The 16,533-nt window shown below is 37.9% G+C and overlaps 1 protein-coding gene and 1 long non-coding RNA gene across 2 annotated transcripts in view; one reads left to right on the forward strand and one right to left on the reverse strand.

Annotated features, from left to right (window-relative positions):
• Positions 1 to 16,533, forward strand: part of SMC1B (structural maintenance of chromosomes 1B) — a 70,060-nt gene that overhangs the window by 19,892 nt on the left and 33,635 nt on the right. The window contains exons 5-11 of the mRNA XM_029954845.1: positions 1,893 to 2,131; positions 3,365 to 3,623; positions 4,547 to 4,687; positions 6,323 to 6,405; positions 7,179 to 7,386; positions 10,033 to 10,218; positions 11,356 to 11,535. Of these exons, the coding sequence (XP_029810705.1) occupies positions 1,893 to 2,131; positions 3,365 to 3,623; positions 4,547 to 4,687; positions 6,323 to 6,405; positions 7,179 to 7,386; positions 10,033 to 10,218; positions 11,356 to 11,535 (1,296 nt within the window). The remainder of the gene's footprint in view (positions 1 to 1,892; positions 2,132 to 3,364; positions 3,624 to 4,546; positions 4,688 to 6,322; positions 6,406 to 7,178; positions 7,387 to 10,032; positions 10,219 to 11,355; positions 11,536 to 16,533) is intronic.
• On the reverse strand, positions 1,742 to 2,921 carry LOC115304609. The gene is made up of 2 exons (XR_003914523.1): positions 2,333 to 2,921; positions 1,742 to 1,922 (listed from the first exon to the last, which is right to left on the reverse strand). It is a non-coding gene; the product is annotated as an uncharacterized LOC115304609 (long non-coding RNA).

The following is a 16,533-nucleotide window of genomic DNA, read 5'->3' on the forward strand; positions in this document are numbered from 1 at the left end:
TGCAGCCTGCTGACCTAGCCCATTGCCTACCTCTCAAGCTTTGGTTTCCTCTACTCTCCCACCACACTGGCCTTCACTAGTTATTGAACATACCGTGCTCACTTCTAGCTCGGAGCTTTTGCTGTTTCCTCTGCCTGGATAGCTGGATGCCTGGCTTTTGTCATGACCAGTCTTTCTCATTCAAGGTTTCACTGCCGTTTTCTCAGGCAGGCGTTTGCTATCCACACCCCCAGTCTATGTTGGCATTCCGTCCCTCATGATTATATTACCCTGTTTCTTTTGTAACATCTATTGCAGTATGAGATTATCTTGTTTATTATTTGTTTGCTTGTTTAATCTCTGATTCCTACCCCCGCCCCATTGGAACAACTAGATTATAAGCTTATAAAAGCAGGGACTTTTTTATCTTCTTCCCTGGCACATAGGACCTGGCACATAGTAGGCAGTCAAATAATATATATGAAGAAATAAATGAAAGGTGGATGTGTTTCTCACTGTGGTGTTTGTTTCTTCATATTTTCATATGTGCGTATATGTCCTTGGCTTTGTTAGTGGAAAGGGGTGGTATTGGTGAAAGTCAGACTGTGTTTTTCTTAATATACTGAAGCAGCTTTCAGAAAGTAGAGTTGCAGAACATTAAACATTTTGAGGATAGTTAGAATTGTTGAATTTCCTGGGCTGCCTGGGTGGCTCAGTCGGTTAAGCATCCGACTTCCGCTCAGGTCATGACCTCACAGTCAGTGAGTTCGAGCCCTGCGTCAGGCTCTGTGTTGACAGCTTGGAGCCTGGAGCCTGCTTCCGATTCTGTCTCCTTTCTCTGCCCCTCCCCTGCTCATGCTCTGTCTCTCTGTCTCTCAAAAATAAATAAACATAAAAACATTTTTTTTAATTGTTGAATTTCCTAACTATTTTTTAAAATGCCATGGCAAATGGCTCTTTACCTGTTACTTGGGCAACATCATTGATTAGGAGCTTTTCTCTCAAGGAAGCCCATTCCATTATTCCTTTATTAGTAGTACAAATGTTAAGGAAAGTCTTCCATTTTACATATACTTTAGAATTTTAATATTCCTGTCTTCTTAATAGAAAAATTTTATCGTATAGCAGGAATTTTACCTGGAATTCTTGGATTTAAAGTTGCTAGGGACCCTATAAGTCATTTAACTTTCTTCAGTTTACAAATGAGGAAGCTGGTATCAGAAATGTTAATCGTGGGATGCCTGGGTGGCTCAGTTGGTTAAGCATCCAACTCTTGATTTTGGCTCATGTCATGATCTCACAGTTTATGAGATTGAGCCTTACTTTGGGCTAAGCACTGACAGTGCAGAGCCTGCTTGGGATTCTCTCTTTCTCCCTCCCTTTCTCTCTCTCCTTCTCCCTCCCTCCCTCCCTTTCTCTCTCTCTCTCTCCTATCCTCTCCCTCTCTGCCCCTCCCACACGCGTGTGCTTGCTCTCTCTCTCAAAATAAGTAGAAACTTGAAATGTTAATGGACTTGCCATACTTTGAGGTCCAAACAGAAATGGGACAAGGATCCAGGTTAGCAGGTGCCACTTCATTGCTCTTAACGCCATACCACTGAGTATATGAGAATACAATCTGATTTCCTGGTTTCCTGTATAAGTCTTTCCAGAAACCTTCTCTTGTCTATGGCCATACCACCCTGGATGCGCTTGATCTCGTCAGAAACCTTCTCCAGATAATGCTACTTTTGACAAGAATATTTTTTCTTAAAGACAAAGCTAATTTCTTAATGAATTTAATAACTTGTGAATAATAAACAATAAATAATTTGATTCCTTAGAGATCATTTGTTGGTGTTCTCACTGAGGTTGTGAAAAGTCAGCTTTAATATATTCTCTTTTAACTGTTGTTGAATTGTACTGTTCTATAGGCAGATCGTTACCAGAGTCTCCTTGAAGAACTGAAAATAAACAAGATACAATTAAAGCTTTTCCAACTGTATCATAATGAAAGGAAAATTCATTTTCTGAACACTGAGTTAGAGCATGTGAACAGGAATTTGAGTGTCACAAAAGAGTCTCTTTCTCATCATGAAAACATGGTTAAAGCCAAGAAAAAGGAACATGGAATGGTAACTAGACACCTACAACAAACAGAAAAAGAGTTAAAGTAAGTTTTAAAAAATAGTTATTAACAGTTGGAATTTATGTACATTGTTAAAAAGTAAAAGTGCCATTTGAAAGTTGATTTTTTAAATAAACTTTTTCCTTTGGAGTATTTTTAGATATATAGAAAAGTTACAAAGATAGTAAGAGTCGCCATATTCCCCACACTCAGTTCCTCCTACTTCCGACATTATCGATATGATACCTGTGTCAGGATTAGTGAACCGGTGTTCACACACCAGTTTTCTCTCTTCTCCCTGGGTTCTGATCCAGGACACCACATGACATTTGTTACCCTGTTTTCGTAGGCTCCTCTTGGCTTGACAGTCTCTCAGCCTTTCCTTGTTTTTGATGACCTTGATCATTTTGAGGCATATTGATCAGGTTTTTTTGTAGAATGTCTCTTAATTTGGATTTGTCTGATAGTTTTCTATAATTAGTCAAGGTTTATGGATTTCGAAGAGGAAGGCCACAGGGCAAAATGTTATTTTCATCACATCAGGAATATCTACCTAGAGTATGTTACATGACCTAGCATCTGTCTGATACATCACAGCATGAGCTGCCATCACCGTTGATGTTGACCTTCTCTTGCCTACCCATAACCTCCCGTGGCAACAGCGAGCACCCTGGCTTCCGTGTTGGGCCGGTCACTTTCAGTTCATAATGTCTATGGCAGTACCGCCATTGTTTCCCCAGAGCCTCACAGGGAGGGAGCAGCTTTAGCAACTAGGGTACAGTGCCTTATGTACTGGCCCTCTTGCTTTCAATTTTGTAGACTAGACTCATTTTCAGAATGACTTAGGTTAGCACCTTTCCTCCCAGTCCCCTTCAGGAAGTGATTTCATACATTGGTAATACAGTAGATTCTTTGGTCACATTCTGTATTCTATCTAGGATCCCTTGGTATCCTAAGTGATTTTTAAAATTTGCGTACATTACATTAAGGTTCACTTTTGGTGCCATAAAGCTCTGTAGGTTTTCACAAATGTATGATGTCCTATATCCACCATTGGAGTATCATACAGAGTAGTTGACCACTCAAAAAAATTCCCCTGTGCTCCACCTATTTGATAGCCCCCTCCCCCCAACCTCTGGAAAGCACTGATCTGCGTATAGTCTCTGAAAGTCAATTTTTTAAATTTATTTTTAAATGTATGATTTGATCAAAAGAACTTCCTTCCTTTAGATGGTATAGATTTAATTTACTTTAAAGCAAACTTTATTTTCTTTTTAGATCTCTTGAAGCACTTTTAAATCAGAAAAGGCCTCAGTACATTAAAGCCAAAGAAAATACTTCTCACCACCTCAAGAAATTAGATGTGACTAAGAAATCAATAAAGGACAGTGAAAAACAATGTTCTAAACAGGAAGATGACATAAAAGCCCTGGAGAGAGAGCTGGTTGATTTAGATGGTGCATGGAGAAGTTTTGAAAAGCAGGTTGAGGAAGAAATGTTACACAGAGGGCGAGACATTGAACTAGAAGCCAGTCAGGTGAACAAGTCAACATATGAGAAAACTTACTATTATTTCAGCTTCTTAGAAACAATTTAGAAGATGTCCTCTCTGATATTTTAAGAGATTGAACTCAGACAATCCTCATCTCAATTATGGGGACTGAAGTTTTTCAGCTTATATGCAGAGTCTAAATTTGGCTAGCTTTACTTTATAAGATTAGATGGCATTATAATATTTATGAGTTAATTGAAGTTTTAGAAAATACTTTAATAAGACCACATGGCATCATTTTGTAACAAAAATAAGGTAATATCTTTGTAAGATAATCATTTTTTCCTTACGAATATTATAAAAACTTAAAAATCAGATATATGTGGCTTTGAAGAAACACGACCACTTAATTGGCAGGAGGGAAGTTGATAGACGTGGTTTAAATGTGGTGGTGAATTAATAGGCAATTTGGTATGTAAGATTTAATTATAACATTGGAAAAAAATTATAACAAATTGGTAGATCTCCCATAATTTTTAATTCATAGTTTTCAAACATTCTCTCAACTGACTTTTTATCATTTATCTTTCATTAATTTTATGATAATTTTGCATCACTATATAGATACTAAAATAACTATAAATACTTGATTTTTATCGGAATTCCTCTTGCTTTTGGACTGTTAAGAAGTTTTACTATCCTTTCTCTCTTTTTTTAATCCCCTTTCTCCTTAAGTTTTTCTTGCAGAGACTTTCTATAGATTTGGTTTTGAATACTTTATCTATCTATGCAGTTTTAAATACGAAGAGGTTCATTTTATGTTCACATTATCTAACCTGGAGAAGATAACCAATTATGATCTAATTTATTTAAAGCTGATAAGATTATCTTCTAGTCAAAGGATATACATAGAAATTTCCTCTCATGTTTCTTATGTGAGTGGTAGTAATTTCATACTCCTTATACAGCTGGACCGTTATAGAGAACTTAAGGAACAAGTAAGAAAGAAAGTGGCTGTCATGACCCAACAACTGGAAAAGCTGCAGCGGGAGCAGAGGGCTGACAAGGACAGACTGGCATTTGAAAAGAGGAGGCACGGAGAAGTTCAGGTACCTTGGTTTGTGCAGTCATGACTGGGAATTATTGTCCATGAAATGTTATTCTCACTTTATGTCTGCTTCTCAGTACATAGGTGGACTTACATTGGGCTTAAGCAATTAGTTCTAAAAGTCTGGATCCCCTGTTTTGCTGCTCAGTGTCATTTAGGTGCCCTTTCGTTGTGCTCTAAGACAGAAGTAGAAAGTGCTTTCATCCCATAATCAGTATTCTGTACACACCCGTGTGGTGATGGCCATGAGCAGATCATACAGTCTTTGCTTTTTCGTGTGTTTTAGTCCAGTGAGGTGAGGAGGAGGGTCGATAAAGGGTAAACGCAAACAAGCGTCCTAACAGAGGTGAATGCAAGGCCCTGGGGAAACATCAAGGACACAGCCCAGGAGGAGCCCAGGAGCTTCCTGCGCTGCATGGGAAGTGACCTTCAAGACGGCATGACAGCGCCTGCCCTTGTGTTGGGCAGACCCGGCTTCCAGCCCGTCTCGTTCTGTCACTGATCTGTGTAGTCTTGAGAAGTAACTACGTTATTTAACTTGGCCAGGCTGGGCTTTGACTGCTTCATCTGTGCGGTGAGGACAAGTAAGTCCACCTCACAGAGATGGGGGGTTGAACAAGATGAGAGTGTATGATAATGTCTGAAGTACTCGGTCTTTCCTCTCTGCCTCATGACCGCCTTTCCCAGAGAGTGAGAATTGGACTGTGAAATTATTATGGCAGTTCAACAGTAATAACAAATCACGGTAACTTCTACTGTCAGTGGGCCGTCCTGAAAATATGACCATTTCTGGCAAGAATTGTAAAGGGCAAATGGTTCTGAATTATATATACATTTGATTTATAAGTAAATGTTTGGATATTAAAGGGAAATGTTTGTTGATTACATTGCTAGACACGTTGCATTTATTAGTTCCTGTACATGTCACCACAATAACAAAGAGTGGGCATTTACCCTAGTGTACAGATGGGGAAACTGAGGATTGGTATTTCAAAATGAAATGTGTCTCTGGAAATGGAGCCGACATTTTCCAGAGGTAACAGCAATAATATTATGGCGTAGTATTTATTTACACATGCCGCGTATGTCCCATTTTACAGCACAGCTGCGAACCCGATTTATTTAATATTCAGACAACTTTATGAAGTAGATACTAGTATGTATAATATGTTCTCATCTGGTTTTTCCTCTTTTCTAAGTTTTTTGCCTTGGTGATCTGTGTTCCCATAGCCTTAAATATCATCTGCCAATGACTCCCAAATTCGTATTTCTTGCTCACAACCTCCTATCTCCAGCTGCTTTGTCAGCACCTCCATTCTGGATGCTGAATAGAGATCTCAGACTTAGCCCAAGCTGAACTTCAGATCTTCACACCCAGATGCCTCCCCCGCGTTGAAGTTGCCAGATATCTAGTAAATGGTGGAGCCAGGATTTGAAGCTTGACTCTTAGAACCTCAAAGCTCTGTGTGTTACTGCCTTCTCAGAGTTAAACATTGCTCATATGAGTGGTTTCATATGGTTATATTTGATATATTTAAATTTAGAACGTCTTACAATTCTTTAGTAATTTCTAGGAAGACAGTGAAAAGTAATTTTATTTGCTATAATTGATTTTAAGTTTTTCTTCCTGTTTTAGGAAAATCTAAAACAAATACAAGAGCAGATAGAAGATCATAAAAAACGAATAGAGAAGTTGGAGGAATATACAAAAACATGCATGTGGGTACAGGGGAAATTCTTGTGGCTTTCTTATGTCTCAGGGGTCTGGTATATTTGTGAAATGAAACCTTCCACTATATCATAGTGTTCTCTCTTCTACGTCTTTTTCTTTTTTAAAAAAATGCTTATTTATTTTGAGGGGGGAAGGGGCAGAGAAAGAAGGAGAATGAGAGCATCCCAAGCCACCTCCATACTTAGCATGGAGCCCAATGTGGGGCTTGATCCCATGACTGCAAGATCAAGACCTGAGCTGAAATCGAGCATCAGACACTTAACCGACTGAGCCACCCAGGGGCCCCTCACTCCTCCATTTTTTTTTTCATTTCATTGTAGATAATTAAAAATGATACTTAACCTTGTAAGTAAATACACTAAGTTTTTAAAATATAAACTTTCAAGTGATGAAACTTGAAATGTTGGCATTGATATTTTATAATAAAAGTTATGTCGCAATGGCTGCCATGACCTAATTGTCCTGCCACTAAGAGTTTTGTTTGTCTTTGGCGTTTACTTATTGTTAGGCCCACAATGACTGCTCTGATTCTAACCGTCTGTCCTAAATGGCTCAGTCTTCAGAAATATGTAGCTTCTGAATCAACAGAGGATGATCAAAATCTCTTTGCCCATGTCTGGTGCTAAGCCTCTTTTATTGCCATTTTCATCATTTAAAGCTGATAAGCTCTGTTCCATTCCCTTACAGTGCCAGACCACAGTATGTTGTATCCTGTAATTACATTTTTCCTCTTTGCTAGTAACGTATTGTTATTATGTAGGGATTGCTTGAAAGAGAAAAAACAGCAAGAGGAAACCCTAGCGGTTGAAATTGAAAACACAAAGTCAAGAATGTCTGAAGTTAATGAAGAACTGAACCTTATTAGAAGTGAATTGCAAAATGCTGGAATTGATAACCTTGAGGGGAAACGTCAGCAGAAGAGAGCAGAAGTTCTGGAACACCTTCAAAGACTTTACCCAGATTCTGTGGTAATTAGAAATGAATAATTCATTGAAACAAAAGGGCTAAACTTTCTTATAATAATGTTACCATCAGGAAGCAGAATTATTTCAGAAATCTTTTAGTTTTGCATTCGGTTGTTTATATTTAAAATATAATAGTAAATAATTGTGGCAGAATTCAAATAACTTCCAACAGTGTCTAAAGATCAGTAATTATCTGAGAGAAACCTGGACATTAACATATGACCCAGAAAGTCCGAGTTATGGCCAGTATCCCCAAAGGACATCATAGATCCCCTCAACCCTCATGTTCTTCATGGTTTTAATTTTTTTTAAACACATTTCAGTTAACATCGATGGCATACTTTTGAAATAATGAAGTCTCTTCCTCTAAATCTGTGTATCCACTTCAGCTAATATATTTCATTAGCTCCAGGACAGCAAGATCTAACCTATTCGTTGGTTTCATAGAATGGTTTCCTCGCGGTTGGGTTGGGGTGTCTCACTGCCTTGTCACTCACAGCAGTGTCCACTGGGCAGTCCTTCTTTTATGAGGGCCTATTTTTAGCTTTTGGCACTGGTAACCACTTGAACTGTTTTGAAACTGGTCTTGACTTCTAGATAGGGATGGAGGAGGAGTAAGGCTGGGTCACAGAATCCTCCCCCCAGTACCAAACAAAATGACAAAAAGTAGTTTAACAACCAAAAAAGGAAAGAGGCTATTACATCTAATGCCATAAACTTCAGAGAACGGTGATAGTCCATGATTAAAAAGAAAAAAAAGATTGAACATTTCTTGTTCTTAACTCTGCAGAAGGAAAACGGACAGATTCCTGAGACTTCTCACCTAATATCCCTTAATCAAGCAAACACCTGCATATTGGTTTCCTTTTGGTTAAAAACTAGTGGATCAGAGAACATGAACCTCTGATGTTTTTAGATGGAAGTAAAGACCAGTTCAAAGCTCTCTCCCCAAAACAGAATTTTCCCTCCTCCCCTGAGGCAGAGGAACCTTGGTATAGGATATTAATTAAAAACTCAGAAGAAAGAGTAAAACTCAAGTATTCAAAGAAAAGATCTACACAGCCTCAACTCAGCTCTCACTTGCCCTTGTCCTCTGTGCCCTTAGGTGATAGGAAATAGATCAGAAAATACTAAGATAAAACAGAACGTATTAGTTCAGCACTTGCTCTCAGTTCTAGGTGAGGCAGTCAGGAAAGTTAGCCAGCACAGCAACTTAAACAGAGATGCCCACCTAAGCAAGATGAAAAGATTCAGTACGACAGCTCTAGGTAGATGCAGTAATAAAGAGTAATTTCAAAAGCATACAGAATGGGGCGCCTGGGGGGGCTCAGTCGGTTGAGGGTCCGGCTTCGGCTCTAGTCATGATCTCACGGTTCATGGGTTCGAGCCCCAAGTAGGGCTCTATGCTGACAGCTCAGAGCCTCCAGGCTGCTTCCAATTCTGTGTCTCCCTCTCTCTTTGCTCCTCCCCTGCTCACACTCTGTCTCTTTTCTCTAAATAAATAAATAAATAAATAAATATTAAAAGAAAAATTTTTAAAGAAAATTTTAAAAAAGCATTTAGAAGGCAAAGAGTCTGGTTTGGAAGAAGGTTACTGACCAAAATCCCCCATCAGTATGCCATGCTATGGATCATTTAATAAGAGCTTGAATTCATAGAACCAGATTCACATCTGAGCTAAGAGAAAATAAAAATTTAAACAGAGCTAAGAACACTGTTCAAGAATAAGCATTATTACTAAACTAATAAGTAAATTGCAAGTAGCACAGAATGGGATATGTAGCTGAAAATCAGATTACTTGGAAGTAAGGTTTGAGTCAGTCACAGGTGAGTGGAGAAGAAGAAAACAAACAGCAATAGAATAAATATTGAAGACAGTGATGCCCTCTCATAAAGAACTTGGTATTCCTGAGATAGAACCTATCAAAAGAAGAAAGAGCAGAAAGATGTGAAATTGAATCGTCATCCGTTCTAGGGAGCAGTGATCCGGGATGGTTGACATGCTGACATTTTCTAGTGAAGTTTTTGATTTTCAGTCTAATGAGTTCTTGGCCATTCATCAGATCTCATATAGCACTTCTTCGTAGGAGCACTTCCCTGACTTCTCCGGTCAACCTGGTCCCTGTTACAGGCTCTCAGAGTACTCTGTGTTGTCACAGTGTGTATTATTACTCTCTTTTGTGCATGCTTGTAATTAATTGGTTATTTACATCTTCTCTAGTGGACTGAAAGCCTTGTAAGGTCACTTGTTCAGTGATGGTCACCCAGTTTCTAGCTCCGTACCTGCGTGTAGTAGGCACCTTGTAGGTGCTTATTTAATACTCAGAGAGTGATGGAAACTGATATGACAATAAACTATTTAAAAAAATACTCAGAGATTGGAAAAGTTACCACAGCTTTGTGAAATAGCTTAACGCCTCGGTAAGGCTAGTGTCTCCTCAATACTCTTCTCTGAAATGAAGTGTGGCACACCTGATGGGTGCTTCATAATTAAACCCATGTCCATTTGAATGAGACGCTATTTCACTATATAGTTAATAATCCTATGAAATTAGTTTTTGGTCCATTATGCTTTGTTACATTAAAAAACAGTGAATTATTTGTCCCTTAATAATGCATTTGTTTTCTCCTTTTTTGAAACCTGCGAAGTTTGGAAGGCTGCTTGATCTCTGTCACCCTATTCATAAGAAATACCAGCTGGCTGTGACCAAACTTCTTGGGCGCTACCTGGTTGCCATCGTTGTCGCCTCAGAAAAGGTAGCAAAAGACTGTATTCGATTTCTGAAGGAAGAAAGAGCTGAACCGGAGACATTCCTTGCTCTAGATTACCTTGATGTAAGAGATTTGTGATGTTTGTTACTTAGTAGTGACAAAATCTTGTCTTTATAGCATGTCTTTATTGCCTAAAACTATGTAATGATAGAAAAACATCATAGCTTGAAGGCCCCCTAGTTGCTCACACCGCTGGTGTTAGCGTATTGGTAAGCAAAGCATAGTAGTTCTTGATTTAATATCATTTCTTTCTAATTTAGTCATGCTGTGAGTCTGCCTTGACGATTTTGAGGACGTTACTCCAGCGGTTCACCACTCTGCCTGCTAGCCAGGAATTTCTTTTGTCCTGTAGCAAACTATAGGAGAAGTTAAGACCTATCAGTCCGTCCCTGAAATGCCAACCCTGGGTCTCAGTTGTTAAATATGCAATCACTAGGAAACACATATGGTCCTTGGTGGAGCGGACAGATTTTGGGGCCTTATGTATTGAGAGACCTTAGAGTATCCAGAGTAAATTCCTGTAACAGGAAGCTTGTCATGATCATAATCAATGTCCTTTACTGGTTTTTTACCTCATAAAGAAAATGCTCTACTTGGTCCAGCTTTCCAGGCCCTGATCTGCAGCCATGTGCGTAGCGGTGAGAGCTTGTGCCCTGCACTTGACGCTCAGCCTTGTTTGTTGTCAGTCCTCACTGGCTTGTTCTCATAAAAGTGAGGGCATACCTGCTGACATTCAGTAATCATCGCAGACACTTTTTAAAAACGTATTTACATACCCAGCCTAAAAGTCCTGGCAAAAAGGGTCTGAAGGCTTTCCTGGTCGTGTAAGCCCAAAATGATTTTCAGAGTTCCATGATGTGTCTCTTGACACATATGTAAATGAGGATTGTCTTCCATTAGATTTTCTGATTTTGAGAACACAGAACTTGGCAGGCATTGCTTTGGCCCAACTGGTTGATGGCAAAGTCAGATCTGGAAATTATATCTTCTGGCTTTTGCTGGTGTGTTTTCTTTAAATGTTACGTGGGCCAGTCAGTGGTGGGATATAGTTCACCAGGTTCTTGTCAAGTTTTATTGCCTATAAGTTCATATGGTTAAGTTTTTTTGCTGTCATGCTTATGTATGCTTTTTGAGTATGTACTAAGTATTTGGTTTTTATTTTAGTGTAACTAATATAACAAGTATTTTTTAACCTTTTAGATCAAGCCAGTCAATGAAAGACTGAGGGAGATTAAAGGCTGTAAAATGATGATTGATGTCATAAAGACTCAGTTTCCTCAGCTGAAGAAAGTAATTCAGTTCGTGTGTGGAAATGGCCTTGTCTGTGAGACTGTGGAAGAAGCAAGGCATATTGCATTTGGTGGACCTGAAAGACGGAAAGTAAGAGGCTTAGCTCACACCTTGGGGTAATTCGAAGTAGTATTTATAAGACACACACACACACACACACACACACACACACACAAATACTTACACATACTTTTCATATGCTCTCTTTTAGAAGGAAAATTAACTTAGAATAAGACAGTTATGCCTTCAGTTGTTAAAATGTCTAAGTTTTCAAAAAATTTCTGTAGTATTCTCTATTATAAATTATATTTTGGAAATCAGATCTATTGTAATCATAGCCTAAAGCAGTTAATTTTTTTGCTTGACATGCAGTAAATGTCCTTGGTGAATCTGACTTTCCTGGCATTTACGTATATAATACATGTGTTTCTGGACACCAGGAAAAATATTTTAGGGGCTTATATTAATTCTTCCGTAGCTCGATGCAGACATTGTCCTTTTATACATTCATGCTCTTAGCACATTAAAAGTTCTAGGGATAGCACAATTGGAGTGGGATTACTGCATACTAATCTCAGGAGGATACTTTTGATTTAAAAAATATTGTTTTACTCAGTTGAATAGTTTGTACTTAGTTAAGCAATGTCAAATTCATCAAATTATCTGACATAGGTTTTTTAAACTACATTTATGATGAATTTTAGAGTCCGAGAACATAAGTTATGAGATAAGACCAGACATGCTATTTAGTAATTAATTATATGACTTCAGGTGAGTTTCTGCACATCTAATTTTATCATCAAAAAGTGGGGAAATAGTAGTACCAATTCATAGGGTTAAAGGGTTAAATTAAGTCATAACATGCAAAATGCCATTTTAGTGCCTAGCAAATAGCTCTCAAAAATGCTAGTTATTTTCTTTAGTAGTTAATTTACACATTAGTTCTGTAATGTCCAGAATTGCAAATTAATGCAAAATAGGCTATTGTTATGAAAAGTAGGAATTTCAGTATTAAATTTATTAACTTACCTCACATGATTAATTTCTCATTCATTTTAGTACTTCTATCAGTAATCTTAATTTGATCACTGTCTTAATAATCCCTGTCATTGATATCTACATATTAATTTAAGGAGGTATGATAAATGAGCTACTAAGATAACTTATTTTGCTACCTATTTATACTATAATTGATTTTTGTATATTTGTAAAATATTTTTAAAATTGACTTTTTAAGATCTGTATGGTCAATTTAAAGAGGTCACGTGAAGATAAGACTATTTATTCTTTCCTTCATTCAACAAACACCTATGGCCCATATCTTGTTCTTTTCATCACTTCAAAATTTTAATTAGCTTCATTTATCTTCTTTGTATCTTAAGTGTATTCCAGGGACTTCTCTCTTCTTCCTATTATTATTATTATTCCACTTATAGAGTCTGTTTTAGGATGTGTAAAACATTTGGGTAGATGTCACATTTCACAAAAATCATCTGATGTTTTCAATTTGTGCTTTTGGTTTTCCAGTGGACTTGATATCTCTCTATAGACTTGATATCGGGTTTAACATTTGTTTTATTCAGATATTACAAGTGACATCACAAAATGATATTTGGGCCAGTTTATAAACTACACAGTATATATAAACTACATAATATAAGTCAGCAGTTCTACTAGCTATAGTTTGGTAATCAGGATTTTTATAACTCAATTTTTAAAATTTTTTAAATGTTTTATTTATTTTTGAGAGAGAGAGACAGCATGAGCACGGGAGGGTCAGAGAGAAAGGGGGACACAGAATCTGAAGCAGGCTCCAGGCTCTGAGCTAGCTGTCAGCACAGACCAGACTTGGGGCCCAAACCCACCAACATGAGATCATTACCTGAGCTGAAGCTGGACTCTTAACCAACTGAGCCGTCAAGGTGCCCCTGATAACTCAATTTTTAAATATTTTTAAAATTTATACAACAAAATTTTAAATCTGGACTCTTTAAATACATGTGATTATTCCATTCATTGCCCTTAACCAGAGAAACAACAATAATTTGCTTCCTTTCCCATAGGTTGAGTGATTGTTACTTAAAAAGTATATGGAAAGATATATTTATGTTTTTAACATGGTTACCCAAAACCAGACCCAGAAAAACATCCTTAACTAGCTAGTAATTTGTGAAAAGATCATTTTTCCCAAAAATTATGCACATTTACAAGAAAATAAAATGCAGGGTACAGTAAGTTGAAAAAACTGGGTACCATCTAGAACAGAATATAGTTGAATCTAAATTTCATGCCTTATATCAGAATATATTTCAGATGGATTCAAAATATAAATGTGAGAAATGAAACTGCAAGTATACTAGGAGAAAGCATGGGAGATTTACTCTTAATGTCATAAATACTAAGACCTGTCCAATATGACAAAAAAATCCCAAAGCCATGAAAGATGGGTAAATTCACATAAACATAAAAAATTCTGCATGGCACAAATCACAAGCAAAATCAAAAGACATAGCAAACCAGGGAAAGTATTTGCAACTCAGAGTAAAGAGCAAATTTTCCTACAAATCAGTGAAAAAAAGAACACAACGCAGAAAAACAGATGAAGGATTTGAACAAACTTATTGTCATAAAAGGAAATATAATTGCTCTTATGTATGAAAACTCATCCTCCCTTTACATGGGAAAATCCTGTTTTCATCTGTCAGACTGATCAGTGTTGGAACGTCGGGTGACCGTGTGTGAGGAGGGAGGCCATCCGTCCATTGCTGTGCGAGTGTAAATTCATACCTGCTCTGCAGAGGGCGGTTCTGCCGGTTGTGCTTTTTAAGAACGTCACATACAGATACACTTACATGTACTGAAATGATTTATTTATGGAGTCGTTCTGTGTAACCGGAAAAAATGGAAATAATCCAGACAAGATTAATTCAGTGGAAGTATAGTGCTTTTGTAGAATGGAATACTAATATGCAACCGTAAATAAGAATAAGCCTTTTATGTACAAGTGTGAGACCATCTCTGAGACCTACTATTCAGTTTTTTAAAAAAGTAATATGCAGACTAGTGTGTAGTGTGTTACCATACATTTAAAACATTGGGGAAATAGGTGTTTGCCTGCATCTCTTTATTCAAGAACATTTCCGGGGGAGCATGAGAACGTCACGTTGTTGACCACTGCTGGGGAGGGCATGTGGGTGTCGGGGCCAGGGAGATGTGTCATTCTGCATCTTCTGTCTTCTGGGTCTTGAATTATGTGACTGTCTTTCCACTCAGATATAAATGTTGAAGTGTATTATTTTTCATACCACTGAAAGGCAACTTTAAAAAAATTTATAATCCGTATAACACAAAAAATTTATGGGAGAATCTACCTTAGAAGTTTATAAGACTGAAACACTATTTTTTGAAACAGTTGAAGCTGATTCGGTGGAATGGTTGGTAATCCTGCAGAACGAGTTTTTTAATGCCAAAGAATTTTTTCTAGCCCATGTTCTCTAGAACTTTCATTTAGTGTTATTTAAAAATTCCTCCAACTGTTCCATTATATGAAATCCCAATGCGTCAGCCAAGGTATTTTTCAGGAATGTAACCTCCAGTGTAGGCATGGATTACTGCCCCGACCAACTAATGTAAGCCTTAACTGGGGCACCTGGTGGCTCAGTCGGTTAAGTGTCCGGCTTCGGCTCAGGTCAGGATCTCACAGATCGTGGGTTTGAGCCCCGTATCAGGCTCTGTGCTGCCAGGCTCCCTCAGAGCCTGGAGCCTGCTTCAGATTCTGTATCTCCTTCTCTCTCTGACCCTCCCCTGCTCGCACTGTCTCTCTCTGTCTCTCAAAAATAAAAAAATAAGCCTTAAGTTAAGGAAATTGCAGGCTGGAAGTTAAAATTATAGTCCTTCTGGAATAGGAATTTGACTATAAACCAAATGAAAATAGATTACATTTACCTTTAGAAGAAATGTTATTTTTACTAAACCTAGAAACTTTTAAAACACAGAAGATTCATAATTCTGTGAATTGGTGCTCACAATGTTTTTAGATTGAAGGAAGTGTATAACATGGTGGTTGAGAACACGGGCATAGAAGTTTGACCAACATGGACTTTGGTCCCTGCGTATGGCCTTAGGAAAGTTACCTTTTAGTCCCTGTCTGTACAGTAGAAATGTTATCTACTTCATAGGGTTGTGAATAGAGCACCAAACAGTGTATGTGCACTCCATCGAGCACATTACGTGCAACAGTAAATGGTTGCAACAGCAGCAGCCAGCCAAGCAGTAAAGTGAAAAGGACCTCAGAAAACTGTCTGTACCCTGGCTTGTAGCTGGGAAGAGGGCACTGGCATTGGACTCCATGCCCAGTGTGGCAGATTCACACTAGCTCAGAACCGCCCGCGCTGAGGGTTTTCTTCACTGTTACATTTGGTTTTTATATCTCATAAGTACAAGTCAATAAATGTGCAGTTCAGAGATTTTGGAAAATAGAGCTTAAAAAGGAAAAAGAAAACCATCCCTAACTTGTTTCCTAGAGTTGCCAGAGAAAATATTTGGACACACTACCTATATTAAAAAATTATTCATTGTTTATCTGAAATTCAAATCTAACTGGGCATGCAGTTTTTCTCTTTGCTAAATCTGGCAACCATACCCTACCTAGTGCATATTATGGTATATGAGCTGTATATTTTGAAATCATTTCTAGGGGCACCTGGGTACTCAGCTGGTTAAGCGTCCGGCTTCAGCTCAGGTCATGATCTCACGGTTTGTGGGTTTGAGCCCCGCGTCGGGCTCTGTGCTGACAGCTCAGAGCCTGGAGCCTGCTTCAGATTCTGTGTCTTGCTCCCTCTCTGACCCTCTCCTCCTCACACTGTCTCTCTGTGTCTCTCAAAAATAAATTTAAAAAACATTTAAAAAATTTTTTTAAATCATCTAGCACGCTTAACTTCTGTATTGTGTTTACATGTTTAATGGGGTCTTTACGATAAGATCAATTATATTTAATCAGTTTTTCTTCTTTATTTTTGGTGGTATCACCTCTGATTTCAGTTTAAATATGGAACTTATTTTGATGTGTATTATTATGTGTAAGTATTA

Source organism: Suricata suricatta, chromosome 10 (assembly GCF_006229205.1).
Source record: "Suricata suricatta isolate VVHF042 chromosome 10, meerkat_22Aug2017_6uvM2_HiC, whole genome shotgun sequence".
Classification (NCBI taxonomy): domain Eukaryota; kingdom Metazoa; phylum Chordata; class Mammalia; order Carnivora; family Herpestidae; genus Suricata; species Suricata suricatta.